Here is a 25174-nt window from a genome sequence, read left to right on the forward strand (position 1 = left end):
AGAGTGGAGTGGGATTATTTGTGGGAGGTGTTGAGGAGATTTGGTTTTGGAGAGGGGTATGTTAGATAGGTGTAGCTGTTGTATAGGGCCCCAGTGGCGAGCGTGGTCACGAATGGACGGGGATCTGCATATTTTCGGCTCCATAGAGGGACAAGGCAGGGATGCCCTCTGTCCCCATTATTGTTTGCACTGGCGATTGAGGCCCTGGCGATAGCGTTGAGGGGTTCCAAGAAGTGGAGGGGAGTACTTAGAGGAGTAGAAGAGCACCGGGTATCTTTGTATGCGGACGATTTGCTACTATACGTGGCAGACCCGGCGGAGGGCATGCCAGAAATAATGCGGATACTTGGGGAGTTTGGGGATTTTTCAGGGTATAAATTGAACATGGGGAAAAGTGAGTTGTTTGTGGTGCATCCAGGGGAGCAGAGTAGAGAAATAGAGGACCTACCGTTGAGGAAGGTAACAAGGGACTTTCGTTACCTGGGGATCCAGATAGCCAAGAATTGGGGCACATTGCATAGGTTAAATTTAACGCGGTTGGTGGAACAAATGGAGGAGGATTTCGAGAGATGGGATATGGTATCCCTGTCACTGGCAGGGAGGGTGCAGGCGGTTAAGATGGTGGTCCTCCCGAGATTCCTCTTTGTGTTTCAGTGCCTCCCGGTGGTGATCACGAAGGCTTTTTTTAAAAAGGATTGAAAAGAGCATCATGGGTTTTGTGTGGGCCGGGAAGACCCCGAGAGTGAGGAAGGGATTCTTACAGCGTAGCAGGGATAGGGGGGGGGCTGGCACTACCGAGCCTAAGTGAGTATTATTGGGCCGCTAATATTTCAATGGTGAGTAAGTGGATGGGAGAGGAGGAGGGAGCGGCGTGGAAGAGATTAGAGAAGGCGTCCTGTAGGGGGACTAGCCTACAGGCTATGGTGACAGCCCCATTGCCGTTCTCACCGAGGTACTACACCACAAGCCCGGTGGTGGTGGCTACACTGAAGATTTGGGGACAGTGGAGACGGCATAGGGGAAAGACTGGAGCCTTGGGGGGGTCCCCGATAAGAAACAACCATAGGTTTGCCCCGGGGGGAATGGATGGGGGATATGGAATGTGGCAAAGAGCAGGAATAACGCAACTGAAAGATCTGTTTGTGGATGGGAAGTTCGCGAGTCTGGGAGCGCTGACCGAGAAATATGGGTTGCCCCAAGGGAATGCATTCAGGTATATGCAACTGAGGGCTTTTGCGAGGCAACAGGTGAGGGAATTCCCGCAGCTCCCGACACAAGAGGTGCAGGACAGAGTGATCTCAAAGACATGGGTGGGGGATGGTAAGGTGTCAGATATATATAGGGAAATGAGGGACGAAGGGGAGACTATGGTAGATGAACTAAAAGGGAAATGGGAAGAAGAGCTGGGGGAGGAGATCGAGGAGGGGCTGTGGGCAGATGCCCTAAGCAGGGTAAACTCGTCGTCCTCGTGTGCCAGGCTAAGCCTGATTCAGTTTAAGATATTACACAGGGCGCATATGACTGGAGCACGGCTCAGTAAATTTTTTGGGGTGGAGGATAGGTGTGTGAGATGCTCGAGAAGCCCAGCGAATCATACCCATGTGTTTTGGTCATGCCCAGCACTACAGGGGTTTTGGATGGGGGTGACAAAGGTGCTTTCAATAGTAGTGGGGGTACGGGTCGAACCAAGCTGGGGGTTGGCTATATTTGGGGTTGCACAAGAGCCGGGAGTGCAGGAGGCGAGAGAGGCCGATGTTTTGGCCTTTGCGTCCCTAGTAGCCCGGCGCAGGATATTGTTAATGTGGAAAGAAGCCAAGCCCCCGGGGGTGGAGTCCTGGATAAATGACATGGCGGGGTTTATAAAGCTAGAGCGGATTAAGTTCGTTCTAAGGGGGTCGGCTCAAGGGTTCACCAGGCGGTGGCAACCGTTCGTCGAATACCTCGCAGAAAGATAGATGGAATGGAAAAAAGAAGGCAGCAGCAGCAGCCCAGGATCGGGGGGGGGGGGAGAGAGACCAGAAGGACTCTCAGGGTTGTTAATATATACTGTATAATATGTATAGGTCGTTGCGACAGATAATTATATATTGGACTGTTAAATTATATTTTTGGAGAGTGTTACTTGTGATAAGGCAGTTGCCAATTAGGGTTAGTTTTCATTTTTGTTATTTATTATTTATTCATTTTTTGTTTATAAAATAGGTCATTGTTATTTGTGTTGTTATAATATTGTGTAAAGGATGCACAATGTACTGTGTTGGTTGACCAAAAATTTTCAATAAAATATTTATATAAAAAAAAAAGCTATGAAAAAGAACAAGGAACAATCCAAAGTATAAGGGCCAATTTCAATGAGCTGAGAACAGATGTAGTCCAGGTCAATCGGAATCAAAGATTGGCAGGTAAAATTGTAATTGAACAATAGGTTGTCTTTAAAGAGCAGCTTGGGTATAAGTGAGGCACTTTCCCGCGAGAGAAAGGAAAGCCAGGGTCTCTGAATGATGAAAGAGATAGAGTTAAGGTGAAGCAGTATGTCACAGATGGATGATTTTAAAAAACATTTAGAGTGCCCAATTATTTGTTTTTCCAATTAGGGGGCAATTTAGCGTGGACAATCCACCTAACTGGATTGTGGGGATGAAACCCACGCCGACACGGGGAGAATGTGCAAACTCCACACAGACAGTGACCCAGGGCCGGGATCCAAACCCGGGTTTGTCACAGATTGATAATACAAGTGAGAACCAGGCTAAATATAGAAAGTTCTGAGGGTAAGTGAAAAAGAAAATAGAGCAGCAAAGAGAAATCAGTACGAGAGGAATCTGGCAGCTAATACAGAAGGAAATCCAAGTGTCTTCTCCAGACATATAACTAATAAAGATTAAGAAGGGGTGAGGTCGAAGAGGAAACAAAATAGGGATTATACATGGAGGCATAGGGCATAGCCAAGATATTAAATAAGTACTTTGCATCTGCCTTTACCAAGGAAGATGGTACTGTCAAAATCAAGAGAAAAAGGAGGGAGAATCATAGAATCCCTACAATGCAGGAGGCCATTCGGCCCACCGGGTCTGTACTAACCCTCTGAAAGAGCACTCTACTTAGTACCAATCCCTCATCCTATCCCCGAAACCCCACCTGCACATTATTGGACTGTTGGTGATACCCGGAGGACATCCATGCAAACATGGGAAGAATGTGCAAACTCCACACAAACAGTCATCCAGGTTAATAAAAATTGCAAGGAGGTTACTAGAAAGGCTGCTGGGACTTAAAGTTATTAAAGTAACCAGGACCAGAATAGATACACCTAGGATACTGAGAAAGTGAAGGAAGAATTGCAGCACAGGCCATTGTCTTCCAATCCTCCTTGGATACAAGGACAACGGCAGAGACTGGAGATTTGCTAAAGTTACTATGTTCGTCAAAAAAGGTTGCAAGGATAAACTCCGAATATACAGCAACCAGTGGTGGGAAAGCTTTTAGAAACAATAATCCAGGGGAAAAATTAACAGTCACTTAAACAAATGTGGATTAATTGAGAAAAGCCAGCACATATCACACACAAAGATTCCATTCATAAAATCCCTACAGTGCAGAAGACCATTCAGCCCATCAAGTCTGCACATATGTATTATGGTGTTACGCGAGAAGATATTAGGAAATTGGGTCCAGACATGAGACCCCAATGTAGCAAGCAATTTAGGGGTTAAACAGACCAAGGGGGAAAAAGTCCTAATAGCACAGAGTCAGAGGGATACGTCCACACCCGGCCACGTTACATTGTCCCAGTCAAACTTAAACTCATTAGTGGGAATACACAGAATGCCCCAGATCCATTGTTCTTTGGGACACCCCTGGCAGACCAGGTATTAGCCAATTATAGAGTCTGATGGCCTCTTTGTTCCTCTTCGTGAGGTTAGTTCCATATCAATAGCATGGCTCTGTTATTTTGTATAATTGGAAGTGGGCAATCAAACAGCCAAGATAATGCTGATGAGTTCAAGCCTGGAAACCCCAGCAGAGAACCTTTGTTTGAGGGGCTGGGCGGAGCTTACAGAGAAAGAATGCTGTTCTGAACAGTTACAGAGGAGAAGGCTTTGTAAATCGACTGAGAGGGGGTTCTGAAAGTTACAGAGTAGGCTTTGGAAATGGGCCAAGAGGGGTCATGAAATTTGCCACTGAAGCAGGCTTTGGAAAAGGATTCTGAATGAATGTCACCAACAGAAGAAAGATTGTTTATAAGTGCAAGTATTGCCTTTGCCTGTATGTGTAAGTAGATCAAGAGCTGTATGTTTCTTTAAAGTGGTGTTTAATGGGAACTAGCGTGTCAAGGTTAAGAAAATACATGTAATGTTAGTGTTGAAGTTAAAAATGTTAAATATTCTTTTCTTTTCTTTTGTTTTAATAAAGTTTGTATATGAAATAACCAAGCCCTATTTATTATATTATCACTCCTGGAACGAATTGATCTTTCTGCACCGTCTTAAGATTTTAAAAAAGTTATGGCTCTGGTTCAGTCTCTTAGTCACTGTTGAGAGCTGACTAGGCGTCTGTAACAAATTGGCGGCTGGTGGCTTTGATTCGTACATATAATTCCTTGTTTAGTTTGGGGTTATGGTACTTAAAGACATGTGTGGATCTACTGCATTCTTTCCAGCTTTGAAATATTGAATTGGGAGTGACTGGAGTCGGTCCTTGCATTTGCAAAAGATGTCCTGGGGCTGGAGGAAATCACTCGTGAGTATTTACACGGGGAATTGAAAGCAAAGGCAGGAGCTAAGGAGGTTTTGGAGGAAGATGAAATATCCATTCATAAAATCCCTACAGTGCAAAAGGCCATTGGGCCTATCAAGTGTGCACATATGTATTACGGTGTTTTGTGAGGAAGATATTAGGAAATGGAGACCAGACACGAGACCCCAACGTAGCAGGCAATTTAGGGGTTAAACAGACCGAGGGGAAAAAATCCTGATAGCACAGAGTCAGAGGGATACGTCCACACCCGGCCGAGTTACATTGTCCCAGTCAAACTTAAACTCATTCATGGGAATACACAGGATGCCCCAGATCTATTGATCTTTGGGACACCCCTGCCCGACCCGTCAAATGTTTAGAAGGGACATGTTAAAATAAGCCTTGCCAAGATTTGATGAGAATGATGTCGAAGGGGGCAGTATGGTGGCGCAGTGGTTAGCACTGCTGCCTCATGGCACCAAGGACCCGGGTTCGATCCTGACCGCGGACCACTGTCCGTGTGGAGTTTGCACATAATAATAACTCCAAGTGTCTGCGTGGGTTTCATTATCATAGAATATCAGAAAATCCTTACAGTGCAGAAATAGGGCATTCGGCCCATCGAGTCTGCATTAACCCTTCAAACACTCTACGTAGGTCTACTCACCTACCCACCCGGCCTTTACTCTTTAACCTAACCTGCACACCCCTAGACAACTAAGCACCAATTTAGCATGGCCAAACCACCTAACCTCCACATCTTTGGACTGTGGGAGGAAATCGGAGCACCCGGAGGAAACCCACGCAGACACGGGAAGAACTTGCAAACTCCACGCAGTCTCCCAAGCCCGTAATTGAACCCGGGTCCCTGGTGCTGTGAGGCAGCAGTGCTAACCACTGTGCCACCATGCCATCTCACTCCCACAACCCAAAGATGTGCAGGATAAGTGGATTGGGCAGGCTAAATGGTCCCTTAATTGGGGAAAAAACTTTAAAAAGAGAATGATGTCAAAACGTATTTTATATCCTTTGAGAAAGTAGCTAAAAAAAGTTATGTTTCTGGTTCAGTCTCTTGGCCACTGTTGAGAGCTGACTAAGCATCTGTAACAAAGGGTAAATCATCTTTAACTACTCGATTGAGTTAAAATGATATGAGAGAAGGTATACGAGGGTAATGATGTGGCGCACATGGTGTCTAAAAGGCATTTATAAAGAGACACATAACAGAACTTGTCAGCAAAGTTGAAGCCATGGGACAATGGCAGTATAGATACAATGTTAGGCTAAGTGAGTGAGTGACAGGGTGAGTCGTGGGAAACCGCTGTTCATTGAACTGGGCGAATATATGCAGAGGGGCTCTCTGGGGGTCAGTATTTAAGGCCACTGCTTTTCTTCATCTATACTAATCACCTATACTAGGTGTGCAGGGTACAATTTCAAAATATGTAGATGACACAAAACGTTTAAAATTGCGAACCATGAGGGTGACAGTGGTAGACTTCACAAAGTCATAGGCAGGCTGGTGGGAGGACAGACACATTGCAGATGAAATTTAATGCAGAGATGTGTGAAATTATACACTTTGGTAGGAAGAATGAGGAACGGCAATATAAAATTTGAAAGAAGGTGCAGGAGCGGAGGATCCTGAAGGTATGTATGCAGAGGTTGATGGTGGCAGGGCAGATTAAGAGAATGGTTACAAAGGCATATGGAAAGTGAGGGTGGGGGTAGGGTAGGGAGGGCAGGTTGCGATTGTTGACTATTTATTGAGTTATGCTGTGTTCTCCTGTTTGTTATCGTTTTGTTATCTTTTTTATCTTAGTTGTGGTTTTATTTGATGTTTATTTATAAAGCCTTAATAAACATATTAAAAAAAATAAGGCATATGGAATCCTGAGCTTTAAAAACAGAGGTATCGAGTGCCAAAGCGAGGGGAAGTTGTGACATCCTTCTAGGTTGTAACCTTCTACAACTTAAATTGTATAATTCTAGTGGACTCTATAGAATCATAGAATTTACAGTGCAGAAGGAGCCAATCGGCCCATCAAGTCTGCACCGCCCCCTAGAAAGAGCACTCCACTTAAGCCCACACCTCCAACCTATCCCCGTAACCTAGTAACCCCACCCAACATTTTTGGACACTAAGGACAATTTAGCATGGCCAATCCACCTAGCCTGCACATCTTTGGACTGTGAGAAGAAACTGGAGCACCCGGAGGAAACCCACGCAGACACGGGGAGAACGTGCAGACTCCACACAGACAGTGTGACCCAAGCCGGGAATCGAACCTGGGAGCCTGGAGCGGCGAAGCAACTGTGCTAACCACCGTGCTGCCCAGTGTGTTGATGTACATAATCCATAGAATCTCTTTAGTCCAGAAGGAGGCCATTCGGCCCATAAAATGTGAGATTTCTTAAACTATTTTTAAAAGAATATTTACTTTTTTAAGCGTCTTTGTGGGTGATCACAATTAGGTTGTCAGGGCACAAATAATTAGTTTTGGTGTGACAGTATGGCACGAGAGAAACAATTGTTTTTGAGGAAAAAAAGGTAAAATGAAAAATAAACAGTTTCTTATAAATTTATGAATATTTCACATTTCTTTGATCCTCTTTATAAAAATGAAATGATGTGGAGATGCCGGCATTGGACTGGGGTGAGCACAGTAAGAAGTCTTACAACACCAGGTTAAAGTCCAACAGGTTTGTTTCGATGTCACTAGCTTTCGGAGCGCTGCTCCTTCCTCAGGTGAATGAAGAGATATGTTCCAGAAACACATATATAGACAAATTCAAAGATGCCAAACAATGCTTGGAATGCGACCATTAGCAGGTGATTAAATCTTTACAGATCCAGAGATGGGGTAACCCCAGGTTAAAGAGGTGTGAATTACATCAAGCCAGGACAGTTGGTAGGATTTCGCAGGCCAGATGGTGGGGGATGAATGTAATGTGATATGAATCCCAGGTCCCGGTTGAGGCCGCACTCATGTGTGCGGAACTTGGCTATAAGTTTCTGCTCGGCGATTCTGCGTTGTTGCGCGTCCTGAAGGCCGCCTTGGAGAACGCTTACCCGGAGATCAGAGGCTGAATGCCCTTGACTGCTGAAGTGTTCTCCGACTGGAAGGGAACATTCCTGCCTGGCGATTGTTGCGCGATGTCCGTTCATTCGTTGTCGCAGCGTCTGCATGGTCTCGCCAATGTACCATGCTTCGGGACATCCTTTCCTGCAGCGTATGAGGTAGACAACGTTGGCCGAGCTGCACGAGTACGTACCGCATACCTGGTGGGTGGTGTTCTCACGTGTAATAGTGGTATCCATGTCAATGATCAGGCACGTCTTGCAGAGATTGCCATGGCAGGGTTGTGTGGTGTCGTGGTCACTGTTCTGAAGACTGGGTAGTTTGCTGCAAACAATGGTTCGTTTGAAGTTGCGCGGTTGTTTGAAGGCAAGTAGTGGGGGTGTGGGGATGACCTTGGCAAGATGGTCATCGTCATCAATGACGTGTTGAACGCTGTGAAGAAGATGACGTAGTTTCTCCGCTCCGGGGAAGTACTGGACGACGAAGGGTATTCTGTCGGTTGTGTCCCATGTTTGTCTTCTGAGGAGGTCGGTGCGGTTTTTCGCTGTGGCGCGTTGGAACTGTCGATCGATGAGTCGAGTGCCATATCCCGTTCGTATGAGGGCATCTTTCAACGTCTGTAGATGTCTGTTACGCTCCTCCTCGTCTGAGCAGATCCTGTGTATACGGAGCGCTTGTCCATAGGGGATGGCTTCTTTAATGTGTTTAGGGTGGAAGCTGGAGAAGTGGAGCATCATGAGGTTATCCGTGGGTTTGCGGTAAAGCGAAGTGCTGAGGTGACCGTCCTTGATGGAGACGAGTGTGTCCAAGAATGCAACTGATTTTGGAGAGTAGTCCATGGTGAGTCTGATGGTTGGATGGAACTTATTAATGTCATCGTGTAGTCGTTTCAGTGATTCTTCGCCGTGGGTCCAAAGGAAAAAATGTCATCGATGTATCTGGTGTATAACGTCGGTTGAAGGTCCTGTGCGGTGAGTAGGTCCTGTTCAAACTTGTGCATGAAGATGTTGGCGTATTGGGGTGCGAATTTGGTCCCCATGGCTGTTCCGTGCGTCTGGATGAAGAACTTGTTGTCGATCCAGAATGAAGCGGATGAGTTGCAGAATTGCGTCTGGAGATTGGCAGTTGTCGGTGTTGAGTACTGAGGCTGTTGCAGCAATGCCGTCGTCATGGGGGATGCTGGTGTAGAGTGCCGAGACGTCCATTGTGACGAGGAATGTTCCTGGTTCAACTGGTCCATGGGTGCTGAGTTTCTGTAGGAAGTCCGTCGTGTCGCGACAGAAGCTGGGCGTACCTTGTACAATGGGTTTCAAGATCTCCAATGCGGGGAGTACGTGGGACGAGAGCACGTAGGGTGCTCTGAAGATCTGGATCCAAGGTCTTGATCAGTCTGTTAAGTTGGCGGATGTGTTCCTTGATCGGATCTGCGGGTAACTGTCTGTAGTGTTCTTGGTTGTTCAGTTGTTGGTATACTTCTTTGCAGTAGTCCATTCTGTTCAGTACGACAGTGTCTGCAGTTGGTCTTGAGAGCGTGGATGGCATTGCGTTGTGCTTGGGTGACGTTCGGGGCTGTCTTGTGAATGCGACCCTCCGGAAGGCCGCTGCCCTAGACTCGACATGTATGCTCAAGCCGTCAGGAGTCGCGTCAATGCCAGATTCATCAGTCGCATTCACAAGACAGCCCCGGAGATCTCTACTGCCTCCCAAAAATACATAAGGCCAACACGCCAGGCCGCCCTATCGTTTCAGGCAATGGGACCTTGTGTGAGAACCTCTCTGGCTACATCGAGGGCATCTTGAAACCCATCGTACACCCAGCTTCTGTCGCGACACGACGGACTTCCTACAGAAACTCAGCACCCATGGACCAGTTGAACCAGGAACATTCCTCGTCACAATGGACGTCTCGGCACTCTACACCAGCATCCCCCATGACGACGGCATTGCTGCAACAGCCTCAGTACTCAACACCGACAACTGCCAATCTCCAGACGCAATTCTGCAACTCATCCGCTTCATTCTGGATCGACAACAAGTTCTTCATCCAGACGCACGGAACAGCCATGGGGACCAAATTCGCACCCCAATACGCCAACATCTTCATGCACAAGTTTGAACAGGACCTACTCACCGCACAGGACCTTCAACTGACGTTATACACCAGATACATCGATGACATTTTTTTCCTTTGGACCCACGGCGAAGAATCACTGAAACGACTACACGATGACATTAATAAGTTCCATCCAACTATCAGACTCACCATGGACTACTCTCCAAAATCAGTTGCATTCTTGGACACACTCGTCTCCATCAAGGATGGTCACCTCAGCACTTCGCTTTACCGCAAACCCACGGATAACCTCATGGTGCTCCACTTCTCCAGCTTCCACCCTAAACACATTAAAGAAGCCATCCCCTATGGACAAGCGCTCCGTATACACAGGATCTGCTCAGACGAGGAGGAGCGTGACAGACATCTACAGACGTTGAAAGATGCCCTCATACGAACGGGATATGGCACTCGACTCATCGATCGACAGTTCCAACGCGCCACAGCGAAAAACCGCACTGACCTCCTCAGAAGACAAACATGGGACACAACCGACAGAATACCCTTCGTCGTCCAGTACTTCCCCGGAGCGGAGAAACTACGTCATCTTCTTCACAGCCTTCAACACGTCATTGATGATGATGAACATCTTGCCAAGGTCATCCCCACACCCCACTACTTGCCTTCAAACAACCGCGCAACCTCAAACGAACCATTGTTTGCAGCAAACTACCCAGTCTTCAGAACAGTGACCACGACACCACACAACCCTGCCATGGCAATCTCTGCAAGACGTGCCTGATCATTGACATGGATACCACTATTACACGTGAGAACACCACCCACCAGGTACGCGGTACGTACTCGTGCGACTCGGCCAACGTTGTCTACCTCATACGCTGCAGGAAAGGATGTTCCGAAGCATGGTACATTGGCGAGACCATGCAGACGCTGCGACAACGAATGAACAGACATCGCGCAACAATCACCAGGCAGGAATGTTCCCTTCCAGTCGGAGAACACTTCAGCAGTCAAGGGCATTCAGCCTCTGATCTCCGGGTAAGCGTTCTCCAAGGCGGCCTTCAGGATGCGCAACAACGCAGAATCGCCGAGCAGAAACTTATAGCCAAGTTCCACACACATGAGTGCGGCCTCAACCGGGACCTGGGATTCATGTCACATTACATTCATCCCCCACCATCTGGCCTGCGAAATCCTACCAACTGTCCTGGCTTGAGACAATTCACACCTCTTTAACCTGGGGTTACCCCATCTCTGGATCTGTAATGATTTAATCACCTGCTAATGGTCACATTCCAAGCATTGTTTGGCATCTTTGAATTTGTCTATATATGTGTTTCTGGAACATACCTCTTCATTCACCTGAGGAAGGAGCAGTGCTCTGAAAGCTAGTGTTTGAAACAAACCTGTTGGACTTTAACCTGGTGTTGTAAGACTTCTTACTATAAAAATGAAAGGCTTTGTAACATCAGGCGAATTTAAAATCCTAGCCAGATTTGCACAGGCGTTTACTAACTTTATGCGTTAATACAATGCAGATATTTCACCTTTGTTGCTTTGTTTGTCTTTAGCAATCGGACAGCATCCCCTTGGACAGCCACTTTCGCATATATCTCCATGGGGGTTGATGATGAAGACATTTCAGTCAGGAAGAGCTGACACTCAATATTTGTACCTGTGAATAAAACAGATATAGTTGTTAGCGCTGCCAGAGGTTCATGGTCCCAGGCGCCCTCACCCCCCTCCCCACGGGGGAGGAGAGGGGATTCCCGGTCTCCTCACTCACCGCGGCGGCGGAACGCCCTCCCCCTCTGATAACACCCGGCCGGCTTCCAGCTCCTCACTTACAGCCCCGATTGCATCAGAAAGGTGGAGGTGTCGCGGTCTCCACGCTCCGTCGCCCCGCTCCGAATGAACCACGATGCGGGTTGCTCTTCCCCGCCACGCCCTCGCTGCCTCCGCGATGCGAAGATTTTACGAAACGTTTCTGCGGACAAGTTGGAGCGGACGCTTGGAGAAGCCGCACTGACACCCGGAACCATATGTAAATCCGGTCGTTGCCGGGGGGAGCGGGATCTGGAGCGGACAGGAGGCGGGACCGGATGTTGGTGGGTTTTTGGTTTAAGCTTTGCTGTTTTATTATCCTAATTGGTATCTCACCATATGAGGGATGGGTGTTCTTTCATCCATAGTTTCCAAAGTTTTAAGGCGGGTGCCTTAAAAAAAAAGTGTCTGTTGGACGTAAAGGTGGATGGGGCGGTCGGTGTCAGCCCCAGTCTGAATTGGTCACAGAGTCAGTTACTCGGTGCTTGTCTCAAGGATGAACACATGCGGCCTCATCCAACAATGTGACTCACTCCTACATAGGGGCATCTGAGTAGATCTGACAGGCAGATTTGTCAAGCTTTGGTCAAAGAATAAAACAAAGTGCTGCTAAAACTCAGAAGATGTTGGACTGGAAATGTTAACCCTGTTTCTGTCTCCAAACTTAATAATAATAATCTTTATTGGTGTCACAAATAGGCTTACATTAACACTCCAATGAAGTTACGGTGAAACGCCCCTAGTTGCCACACTCTGGCGCCTGTTCGGATACACAGAGGGAGAATTCAGAATGTCCAATTCACCTAACAAGCATGTCTTTCGGGACTTGTGGGAGGAAACCGGAGCACCCGGAGGAAACCCACGCAGACACGGAGAATGTGCAGACTCCACACAGACAGTGACCCAAGTTGGGAATTGAACTCTGGTCCCTGGTGCTGTGAAGCAACAGTGCTAACCACCTGCTGCCAGACCTGTTTGGGTTGTCCAGCACTTTGTTTTTTGTTTCACGTTTTGTTTGTTATTGCCCAAAAGCATAATCTATTGCTAAGGACAGCCACTCTTTTTATTTAAAAAAAAGACGAATGCCAAATTTTATATCTCAGGAAAGTGGTGACTGTGTTAGCTCTCTCGCCTGCAAGCTGTCCTTTCCAAAACCAGAGCTTTGGTTAAATAATGAGAAGATTGAAACCATTATTTTTAGCTCCCACTCCAAACTCTGGTTCCCAGCTACCAACCTCATCCCTCGTAACAGCTTGAGGCTAAACTAGTCTATTTGCAATTTAGCTGTCACATTTGATTCCGAGATGAACTTCCACCCATATATTCATGCCATCACTAAGCGAACCTATTTCCACTCATCTGAACCAGCAAATGGCTGTTATTTATTTTGTTTAGCTGAATTCTTAGCATTATGCTGACAACCAATTAAAGATTGCCAGTCGGGCTCACAGTGTGGCACATCTGCGTGTGCTGGAAGCTACATATATTAATACACAGGGCCTTGTTCTTTGCAGACCGAAAGAACATAGACACCCATTGTGCCTATTTCAGTTAAACAAAATAATTGACAGCCATTCACTGGTTTAATTCCTCAAGGCAATGCCTTAACCAATGAGTTAAGCTGCGAGGTTTCAATTTCAAACAATGTTTGGCAGTTAACGTTCTGTCACCATCAACTGGTGTATTCTCCATGATAACGCCTCTACCAATCAGAGTCCACTTGCCAACCAATCAGCACCCTGGTCTCAGACAATATAAATTTCTTCTTTTCCCTTACATTGGTATTCCTGCAAATTGTCCTGATGATTGCAAGACAAAAAGCTTCGACAAAATGTCTCTTCAAATATACACAAGTTCTGTACTACTACTTGTTCATCTCTCAACGAGCCATACTACCCTACATTGCATTAGCCCCCCATTTTCCTATGATTCCTTTCCTTCAAATCACTCACTTGCACTGCCTGCATCCTCTCCTTCCTCCACCACCACTGACCATACTCTTAAGTCTTCATCTAGTTTACCATATCACAAGTCTACCTTATTGACTTTGGATGTGTTAAAGAATTCAAGCATTCCTATACCTTTAACTATTCCATCCACTATCCTTCCCTTTTCTAGAAATAATTAGTTGGCTTGTAAAATTAACTGTTTTTTGATCAATTTAACTAATATGCAGCAAGATCTTCCCCACTCCCCCAGATTAATACAGTTTATAAATTTTATAGAACACTTAAAATACAACAGGGGTACAATCAGTTCACTGTTTATTTTGTTTCTTTCACAAACAAGCACATGCAAGTCTCTCTTTAAATAAACATTTAATATAATCTTTACCATTATCATAGCTTTTGAAATTTGTCTCTGTCAAAATTATGTGAAAGTTGCTTATGTGGAATTTTATTAGGCACCTTTTGTAAATCAGTGTAAATACTGCATTTCTTTATAAATATAGTTATTTCCTCAAAGATTTCTAGTAAGTTTGTGATTACTCCTAATTTGATCATGTATTATGCCCTTTAGAAGCAATGATATTGGGTTTAAAGATCTATAACTAACCCCTCCTTACATATATATATAAATGGTTTTTTAATCTTCTTGGCCCTAATACTTTCTTTTCATGGCAAGTCATATGTAGACTTTGAGTTTTGGTTTTGTGTATAGTACTAATAAAGCATGGGACTAGCAAGTGTGCTATATGGCCTTGCATGTCTATATGATCCCTTAACATCTGCATAGCTGAGTACTGTTGCAGCAGAGATATCTGTCTCGCTTACTAAACTTGATACAAACACAAATATAGCTTGACCTCTAGTGAACTTAATGTTTTTTAAATTAGAAAGGAGGAAAATAATACATATTACCTTCTGGAGTATATATATATTAAATAAAGGTACACTAATAGTTTAATTTTAAAAAGTAGAAAATTGCATGAAAATGTCGAAGAAGACAACTTTCATTCTTTCAATTAATAAAAATGTTGTAATTACAGGAAGCTCCATCAAGCTCACAGCCAGACGTAGAGTGCACACGCTACCCGTTACAAATTACCACATGAATTCACTGGTTACTTACGAGTCTTCAGATTCTGAGACAGACAATGACAGAAGTGAAGAAGTCAAATTTCTTCAGAGAAAAGATGATTTTGTTCACTCTAAATTTCAATTTCAGCCTGTATTTCCAACTTCCACAGGATTGGAATCTTCTCAGTGTGGTTTAGAACTCAAAGTTGCATCTACTGGAAGTAGCAATAAGGAATACAATCGACATAGAACACCAAATTATGCACAGAGACACTTCTGTGTAACTCCCAGACCTGCAGAGATGTCTTTGAATGATGAGACATATTTGCAATTTTCTAAAAGCAACAATAAAAATGCATTGGATCTGATGCAGAAATCTGACAGAATTCCTGCAAAGGTGGAGCCCTCAGCTCAGAAGAGATCATTTACAGACTTGGTGCCTGCTGCTCGAAATGTTAAACCTTACATACCCAAAAGACTGAGGCAGAAAGAAGAAGTAACGCATGAAAGCAAAGACAACACTGAAGTTTTAAACTCTGGCATAAACCAGACTGCACCAGAAGAACAGCAGTTAAGTCTGTTGAGTAAAATTTCAGATTTCATTAAGCCCTACCTGGAAAACCAACACAAAACTTCAGCCATACCAAAACACTCGGTGTTTCACATCTCTCAGCACAAGGGACCAGTAACTACAATACAGTGGTGTCCTGTGCAGCAACACAGTCACTTGCTGCTCTCTGCCTCCATGGATAAGACTATAAAGGTAAAGTTCCATTATGTAGAAAAAATACACTGGGTATCAGTTTGTACTCAAAGGTGAATAATTAATTTTGTTAGCATCCTTATTGGCTAATTGATACCAAATATATTGGGAAAAATGGATTTTCATCAATATTCGATTCATCCTCTTTCACTTTCCTCCTTCTTCAAATACCTTTACAACTGGAATGTGAAAACATAATTTAATTGCTTTTGGACTAATATTATAAGTAGCTTCATTTTTTAAATTCCAAAGTAACTGCTAAGGGGACATGTCAAAAGAACATAAGATATGAATGTAAGACCATAAGAACTAAGAGCATGAATAGGCCATTCAACCCCTTGAGCATTCTCCATCTTTCAGTCAGATCATGACTGATCTTCTACCTCAACTACATGCACTTTACTGCATTATCCCAGTCCTCTTGACTCTTCATAGCCAAAGATTTGTTGATCTGTGACTTGAATATTCTCGATGTCTGAGCATTCACAGCTCTCCAGGAAAGAGAGTTCCAAACATTCACAACCTTTTGATTGAAGAAATGTTCCCTCCTGTCAATCCTAAATGACTCTGGCCTAATTCTGAGACAGTGAGCCCTCCTTCTAGAGTCCTCAGCTGGAAAACATCCATCAGCAAGTCCCTGTCAAGTCCCTTCAGAATTTTATGGTTCAATGAGATGCACTCACATTCTTCTAAAACCAACAGAGGTCTCGCCTACTCGATCTCTCCTCATAAGACCATCCTGTCATTCTAGGATTCAGTCTCGTTAACTATCAGTGCACTCGATCTAAGACTAATTTATCCTTCCTTGGGTAAGAAGGTCAAAGCTGAACAATGTGTTCCAAGCGTAGGCCCTATACAAGTCAGTAGGACTTCTTTACTCTTGTAATCTAATCCCTTTGTAATAAAGGCAAATACACCATTTGCTTTCTTAATTGCTTGCTGTTCCGACATGTTAACTTTGTGATTTGTGTTCAAAGTGAACATGGCAGATAAAATATAATGTGGAAAATGTGAAGTTATCCGTTTCGGTAGGAAAAACAGAGGGCGGGATTCTCCCCCCCCGCCGGGTCGGAGAATCCTCGGGGGCCGGCGTGAATCCCGCCCCGCCGCTCCGGCGGCGGCTGCAGTATTCTTCGGCGCTGGTTTTCGGGTGGGGGCGGGGATCACGCCGTGCCAGTCGGGGGCCGTTGGCGTGTGGGAGGATCCGGCCCCGTGTGGGCGGGCCTGTGCCATGGGGGCACTCCTTCCTTCCGTGCCTACCTCTAGGGCACCGCCATGGCCGGCGTGGAGAAGACACACACATGCGCTAGAATACGCCGGCCGATCTGCGCATGCGCGGAACCACGGCGGCGGTTCTGCGCATGCGCTAACTCGCGCCGGCCCTTGGGCACCGGTTGGCGCGGCGCCAACCCCTCCGCCACCGGGCTAGCCCCCGGACGTGCGGAGGATTCCGCAACTTCCGGTTGGCCTGACACCGGAGTGGTTCGCGCTTTTTACTCCAGCGTCGGGCCATCGCGGGGATTCGGGAGAATCCCTCTCAGAGTGTTTCTTAAATGGGGAGACGTTGGAAAGTGTTGATGTCCAAAGGGACCTGGGTGCTCTGGTTCATAAGTCATTGAAAGCAAACATGCAGATGCAACAAGCAATTAAGGCATTGGTCTCCTTACCTAAGGAAGGATATTCTGGCTATAGAAAGAGTGCTGCAAAAGTTCACTGTGATAGCAGGATTTCCTATCAGAAGATATTGAGGAAACTGGGCCTGGAGAAGTAACACCAGTGCTGCTGCCGCAAGATCATGCAAATCCATTGGCAGGATAGGTGCACCAACGTCGGTGTTCTTGCTCAGGTCAACAGCTTCAGCATCGAAGCATTGACGACGCTCAATCAGTTCTGCTGGGCAGGCCACATCGTCCGCATGCCTGACACAAAACTCCTGAAACAAGCGCTCTACTCGTAGCTTCAACACCTCGAGTTTCGTGGCTGAGTGCATGCTGAAGCGAAACGCGAGAACCGCGTGGCTACCTGGGCACCCCACCCACCCACTCCTCCAACCACCATCTGCTCCACCTGTGACAGAGACTGTTAAGTCACGCATTGCCACTCCATCACTTGAGAACTAATTTTTAGTCTGGGAGTAAGTCATCCTTGACTCTGAGGGACTGCCAAAGAAGATTGTCTGGAGTTTAGAAGAATGAGAGGTAACCTCATTGAAGTGTAACAAGTTAGCAAGTCAGTGCAAGAAGGATGTTTCCCCTGGTTGTGGCTCCACAATTAAGGGTCACAGTCTCAGAATAAGAGGTCGACTATTGAGGACTTGGATGAAGAGGAATTTCTTCGTCAGAGATTCTTTTGAATTCTCTACCCCAAAGGGCTATGGAGGTTCAGTCATTGGGTATGTTCAAAGCAGAGGTCAATAGATGGCGGCATGGCAACACAGTGGTTAGCACTGGTGCTTCACAGTGGCAGGGTCCCAGGATTGATTCCCGGCTTGGATCACTGTCTGTGCTCTGCACATTCTCCCTGTGTCTGCGTGGGTTTCCTTCAGGGGCTCCGTTTTCTTCCCACAAGTCCCGAAAGACGTGCTTGTTAGGTGAGTTGGACATTCTGGAATTCTCCCTCGGTGTACCTGAACAGGCGCCGTAGTGTGGTGACTAGGGGATTTTCACAATAACTTCATTGCAGTGTTAACGTAAGCCTACTTGTGACACTAATAAAGATTATTATTATAGATACCAACGATATCAAGGGATAAGAGACTAGTGCGGGAAGATGGTGTTGCGGGAGAAGATTAGCCATGATCTAGTTCATACTGCTTTCCTATGTAATTCCTGTGTTCTTAAAGACATATAGATCGCTGAATACCAACATTTAGAAAATAAATATTCTGCTTTTCTATTTTCTCAACCATAATGGGTCACCACATTTCCCCACCTTGTATTCCGTGTGCCATGTTCTTGCCCACCCATTTAACTTGTCTAAATACATCTAGCTTTCCCATTTTGCATCTCCCGTACAGCTTACTACACCTGCACACCTGGATACATTATACTTGTTCCTATCATCTAAGTCATTAATATAGATTGTAAATAGCTATGGTTCAAGCTCTATCCTTGCAACAACCTACTAGTTACAGCCTGCCAACCTGAACATAACTCCTAATCTAATTTGTGACGGTTAACAAATCCTCAATCAATGATAATATGTGATCCCATCCCATAAGCCCATATCTTGAGTGATAAAGGGCGCGATTCTCTGGAAAAATTTGTAAAGTTAATTTGTGGCATGTTTTTCAGGGAGTTTCCCGCTCGCTTGCTCTGCCGGCGAGTTCTCTACCGCTATTTAATGACACTCGGTCATCTTTTTGGGCCCTGGGGAGTTTCTCACTGGTTTAGTCTTTTTTTTCACACTGGGCAGCTGAACTCAGAGAACGGGCTGCCATTTTGAAAGAGTACCCCGATCTCTAAGTGAGCTTGTGGGTCCCCCACATCCCCATCCATGGGCAATGTCACCCCCCACACACATGGGCACTACCCCCACAACCCCGAAGCCCACCCTCTTCAGGCCCCCAAGCCCCCTTTCAGCACCCGCTCCCTTCCAGGACCCCCACCCATCACCCCCTAAAACCTCCTGGTGACCCCTGCTTACATACCCCGCACTCCTCCGCACTTCAAACCCCCTTCCACCTTCATTTCATGGGCATGGGCCCCCTCGGGCCCTAACCCATGGCAGTGCCAGCCTGGCACCCAGGCATCCTTGCAGTGCCAGCCTGGCACCCAAAAAGTGCTGCTGCTGGCTTGGCAGTTCCACCTGGGCACCTCGGTAGTGCTAGGGTGGCTAGGCCATGGTGTCCGCATTCCAGGAGGAGGGCCAAGGAGCCCCCCAGACCACCAAAGGGTCTCCAATGGCCCCGGAGACCCCCCCCGTGGACCAGTATTGAATGGTGCCTCGCTGGGGAGGCCGGAGAATTGACGGAAGCTGGTGAATCCTGGGCAGGTGGGTCATAATTAGGTTTAAGACTTGCTTCCGCAAACGGCATTTGGTCCCGCCCCTTTTGGGCGGAGTTCCAACGTCTCGTGTCCTTGGGTGAATCCCGTGAGGCACAGAGGCTGTTAGGAGGCCCGCTGGAGGCCTCTCACCCAGGATTCTCCGGCGGTGTTGTGGTCTCGCTTGAGCGCAACGTGTCAAGAGAATCGAGCCCAATAACGTTTACCTGGTTGAATGTTTTTTGAAACTCCAAATATACTACATACACCCATACTCAACTAACTAGTTACATTCTCAAAAAACCTGCCAAATATTTGCCAATCATTGTTTCCCTTTCATAAAATGGTGACACTGTCCACGCACAAATGATTTTCCAAAAGCTCTGTCACCACATTGCTAATAATAGTCATTGTGAAAAAGTTAGAATCTGTCTTTCTTTCTATTACATTACAATTTAATTATCTGATGTTTGCTCACAAATGGAATGGTTGAAACAGACTTTTTATGTGCATTGTAATGGTGCAGTGCTGTTTTATATAAATCTATTAATTACACAACAGAAAGAAAGGCCCCCTCACAATAGTTCAAAATGTTTTCCCAGAATACACAAAAGAGGTTGTGGTGATGCCATGATTTTGAATCATAATCTATTATTCAATGGAGAAAATACATATCTGACTAATTACAGAGATCTAATAATGTAAAGAAATAGAATTGTCAACCATGTGGATATGGCTAGTTACAGATTTTAAACTACTCCAGAGTATTCTCTTGAGTCCTAACTTAGACCATATCTTTATAGATGGGAAGAAACACATCAAATTATCACAGTAGGTTGTCTCATTACTTAAATTGAATCGAATTTAAATAGTTTTCAACTTAAAGTTATTTTGGGACAGAAAAGAAAGCAAATTGTGACTTTGCGTCACATTTAGCGATACCTGTACCCTTAATGTCTCTTTTTGTTCCTTAATGGAAGAATGACAAAATGAATAACCGAATATTAGCAGAGAAAATAGTTGAAATGAAGTATAATAAAATGATAATGAAGTAATGCTGCATGATTTGAAGCTTTTTAATGCTGTGCAGTTAATGTAAACTGGACACCTTCATTTTCAATTGTGCAAAGTCAGTGAGGACTTATGCCTTGCATTGTATCTAGTGCCTTAAGACCCTTAATTTCAAGCTGTGATATTGAATCGTTCACAAACACCTTACATTCTCCAATGCTAATGGGAGTCAGTTTCCGGTGTCAGTTTCCGGTGGTATATTGCAATGTCTTTAATCTTTGGGCGATTTTTCTCTATGATGGGAGGAGTCAGTATGATCATAGTACTTGATTCTAATCTTGAAACTATTGAATCAATTCTATTTTATCTGCAACTTCTTACCATTAAAATCTTATTTCAAAATTAAGGTCATTATATGAAGATGAAATTCAAGGTGGTTGCCAGTGGTGCCTTGTGATTATCAAGCTTGTATGTTAACATGGGGTGAATTCTCCGCTGGAGGGTTTCTCTGTTCTGCCAGCAGCGCATCCCCGCCCGTGGATTTCCTGGCGGTGTGGGATGGCTACAATAGGAAATCCCATTGGCCAGCAGCATGATCGGAGAATCCCGCTGCCAACAGTGGCGCATCACCAAGAAACATACGGCTGGGGAGGTGGAGAATTTATCCCCATTTATGTCACATGAGCAAAAACATTTCTATTCAATGAGTCCTTAGGATCTGGAATGCCCTACCTGTGTGTGGTGGACGCCGATACAATTGGGGCTTTCACAAGGGAATAGGATAAGCACCTGTAAAGAAAAACAGTGCAAAGCCATAGGAAAAGGACAGTGTGGTGGTGCTAGCTGAGTTGCTGTTTCAAATAGCTGGCCCCGATGCAATGGACCAAATGACCTCCTGTGCTGTCACCCCTCTATTATTCTATGAAACTCCAATTGGCTATGAATCATTCTGGAACATCCCAAGGTCATGAAAGTTGTTAAACAAATTCAAGTTCTTTCTGGCACCAAGTAGTCGCCTATCTGCATGTTCTCTGTTGCTGAAACATCCTTCTGTCAAGTGTGGAGCCCAAAACCGTTCACAGTACTCCATTTTCCCAAGGGTTGGTATACTTTCACTATTATTTCTCCACAGTCATATTCTATACCACTTGCCGAAATATTCAATTCACATTTTGATGGCTTTATCTATGTGAGGTGGTTCTTTTAATGTCTTGTGAACCTGAAACCCAGCTCCTTCGTTTTTTTGATATCTTTCCCACAGGGAGGCAGTGGGGTAATGGTATTGTCGCTAGAGTAGTAATCCAGAGACTAAATGGTGACCATGAAACTATTGTCGATTGTCATAGAAACCCATCTGGTTCACTAATGTCCTTTAGGGAAGGAAAGCTGACGTCCTTACCTGGTCTGGCCTACATGTGACTCCAGACCCACAGCAATGTGGTTGACTCTTAAATGCCCTCGGGGATGGGCAATAAATGCTGGCCCAGCCAGCACCGCCCACATCCCATGATTGAATAAAAAAAAGTTGAAATATAATATTTTTAAACAAAATGTCGAACCTTATTTACTCATTTTAAATTGAAACTGCCATTTTTTTTCTCCATCCTAATATCTCATTTATATATGCTTGCACGTATAAATATATTCTTGGTTTCTCTGCATTATGCTTCCTGATTTAATATGGTTTGCAAATTTGGACAGCACTCCCTCTAACCCTAACACAGTAAGCAGAGTTTGCCCAGAACAGGTACCTGTAGAATATCACTATCCACTTCCAACCCCTCTGGGAAATACCTTTTACTCCAGTTCTCTATTTCCTCCCTTGTAACAATTCTTTTTTTTAATCCATTGCTTTATCAGAGTTACAAAGCTAGAGCTCAGAGTGTGGACAGGGGTGAACCCCTAGTCCAGCTCCTTTCCTGCTCCAAAAACCAGTTCAAATTGAATCCAATTCATGGTCTCCACAAGAGAGACATACCAGATCCAGGCATTACACCTGACCCCACGCTCATCTTAGCCAAAAGGCCAAGAAGCGCTACGCTTGATCTGAGCCAAAAGGCCGAGAAGCGCTACGCTTGATCTGAGCCAAAAGGCCGAGAAGCGATCCTTGTAACAATTTTTAATCCAAGCTATTATTCTAATTTCATAGAATCAAAGAAACCCTACAGTGCAGAAGGAGGTCAATTGGCCCACCAGGTCTGCACTGACCTTCTGAAAGAGCACTTCCCACTTTCTCCCAATAACCTCTTAACCTAACTTACACATCTTTGCACATTAAGGGGAAACTTAGCGTGGCCAATCCACCTAACCTGCACATCTTTGGACTATGGGAGGAAACTGGCGCACCTGAAGGAAACCCACGCAGACACGGGGAGGATGTGCAAACTCCACCCAAGGCCGGAATTGAATCCGGGTTTCTGGCACTGTGAGCAGCAGTGCGCACCACTGTGTCACCCTGCCGCCCATAAATGAAAATGGAGAATGTGGGCATCGTTCTCACTACCTCTCACATGCAAAGCGATCACCCTACCATTTGAGCTAATTCCCCCAATTTCATACCCTTTAATCTTTTCCAATGGTTTCCTGTGTGGTACCTTGTGCTGTCTGCTCCACATGCATTGCATTTTCCCATCCATTCTATTTGTCACTTCCTTAAATTACCAACTGGGTCATTTCTGAAATATTGTGACCTCCGAACATCAAAAGGATTTTGGTTTCAAAGAAAAGAGTTTTCCAAACCTGCAGTTAGCTTGAGAACCATTTATTCTTCGTTCACTGTGGAAATGTAAGTGGCCTCTTCAGGATCAATTGCTAGGGACCTCTGATTGTGACAAAAGTTGGCACAACTTAGTGTTTTGAGCTCAATTTGTTTCTGCCCGTCAACCTTGTCTCATTTCCCAGTCATCCTTCTCCCTAAATGCTAGGTGTAAAATCATCCAAAAAAGTTCAGGTTGGGTTATGGGGGTAGGGTGCAGGTGTGGGCTTAAGTAGGGTGCTCTTTCCAAGGGCCGTACAGACTCGATGGGCCGAATGGCCTCCTTCTGCACTGTAAAGTCTATGATATGAAATAAAAGTTGCCATAAAACCAGATGACCAGAGGGTGCTCTCCCGTTGAGAGTTGACAGGTAGTGATTTAACCTGAGAATCACCACACCGGGCGAGGGGCAAGGTTGAATAACCTCAGCTGGTACGGGAATTTAACCCGCGCTGTTGGTGTTGCTCCGCATCACGAACCAGCTGCCCAGCCTAACTGAGCTAGCCCCCTCTGGACAATATAGTTCATTCATTCACTGCCTTGGGCTTTGAGACATTGAGGTTCCTTTGGGTTTTAAAAAAAAGATGTTTGTGAGTTAATTGTACCATAGCTGAATTCTGTTCTCAGTTAACTCACAAACATCTTTTAAAAAAATACAAAGGAACCTCAATGTCTCAACGCCCAAGGCAGTGAATGAATGATTGAACTATATTGACTAGAGGGGGTGGGCTAGTTCAGTTGATTATTTTATATATTAGTTTTTGCGAGTTATCAACCTCGGTTTTATGAAATAATTCTTGCAAAATTCGATATTGTGATTAGCTTGTGTTGAGATAAATCCCTGTTGGATGTATAAAGAGGTAAATGCATTTGACACTTTGCTGTTTGTTTCCAGGTAGCAACATCAAAAATATTGTTAGAAGTCTTGAATCAGATGTGCGCTTCCTGTCCGTATTTCTCTGTCAACATGCACCATTATAAATTGCTCTGACATGTTTCCCATTCAAAGTTAGTCATCTGTCAGAGAGTAGTTGCAAATTCCAGCCACGAGATGGCTCTCTCTGTGCACTAATTTGCAAATAATTTCCATGAATTCTGTCACCAAATTGTACATAAAAAGTGCCATGTGCATTTTGCTTGTTCCTCTTGAAAATTAGGACTTTAAAAAAATCAAGATATCTGATAAGAAAGTTTAGCTGTGATATCAGGATTCTCTGATTGTTGAACCCTATCCCATTTCTGGGTGAATGCAGTTTTTGTGTTTCTCAAGAGTCTGAGTCCTGAGGCTGATCTGATGAAATTGGCTTATCTCACCTACAGTATTCAGCACGTGGTGTTCCTCATGCAAGGCTGAGTGAGACTTTTTATATTGTGCTGCTTGATGTGAATCTTGTAATATGATTTGTTTTGCAGGATAAAGGTCAAAACATCATTTCAAAGGCAACCTAATAAAAACCTGTGCTAATACTGGGAACTAGCACAGGTTTGTTGTAGATATTTTACAGTTGTTTGGTACCACTTTTCTTTTTGAAATGTTTTTATTGAAGTTTTTATGTTTTGTACATTATACATTCAGTAAGGATAAATGCGCCGGTTACAATTTTCCTCTACGTCGATTTCCCCCCCCTCCCCACGCTCCCTTCATTCATTGTTTTGGGGTCCTTTCCTGGGTCCCTCACTGTTCAATGGGTCATTATCTGCTATTTGCACGTGGGTGGTGGGTAGAATCCACCCTCTGACTCTTGCATGGTGAACTTGATCTTTTCCAGGTGGAGAAATTCCGACAGGTCTGCCAGCCAGTCTGCAGCTGTGGGTGGTGCTGCTGATCGCCAGCCGCGCAGGATTCACCGGCAGGCGATTAGGGAAGCAAGGGCATCGCATCGGCCCTCTTCCCCATGAATAGTTCTGGCTGATAGCCCGAAGA

At 45.1% G+C, this 25174-nt stretch overlaps 2 protein-coding genes across 3 annotated transcripts in view; one reads left to right on the forward strand and one right to left on the reverse strand.

Moving 5' to 3' along the window:
• The window catches only part of LOC140403013 (tryptophan--tRNA ligase, cytoplasmic-like), a 43111-nt gene extending 31215 nt beyond the window's left edge, over positions 1 to 11896 (reverse strand). Inside the window, exons 1-2 of one of the 2 annotated variants that reach the window (XM_072490670.1) lie at positions 11743 to 11896; positions 11442 to 11569 (exon numbers count right to left, since the gene is read on the reverse strand). In XM_072490670.1, coding sequence (XP_072346771.1) covers positions 11442 to 11534 — 93 coding nt within the window. In that variant the 5' untranslated portion in view covers positions 11535 to 11569; positions 11743 to 11896. Of the gene's footprint in view, positions 1 to 11441; positions 11570 to 11680 lie in introns of both variants that reach the window. The other variant, XM_072490680.1, reaches the window with a different exon arrangement.
• wdr25 (WD repeat domain 25) overlaps positions 11884 to 25174 on the forward strand; it is a 118558-nt gene continuing 105267 nt past the window's right edge. Inside the window, exons 1-2 of the mRNA XM_072490660.1 lie at positions 11884 to 12002; positions 14708 to 15501. Coding sequence (XP_072346761.1) covers positions 14770 to 15501 — 732 coding nt within the window. The 5' untranslated portion in view covers positions 11884 to 12002; positions 14708 to 14769. The remainder of the gene's footprint in view (positions 12003 to 14707; positions 15502 to 25174) is intronic.

This window comes from Scyliorhinus torazame, chromosome 2 (assembly GCF_047496885.1).
Source record: "Scyliorhinus torazame isolate Kashiwa2021f chromosome 2, sScyTor2.1, whole genome shotgun sequence".
Classification (NCBI taxonomy): domain Eukaryota; kingdom Metazoa; phylum Chordata; class Chondrichthyes; order Carcharhiniformes; family Scyliorhinidae; genus Scyliorhinus; species Scyliorhinus torazame.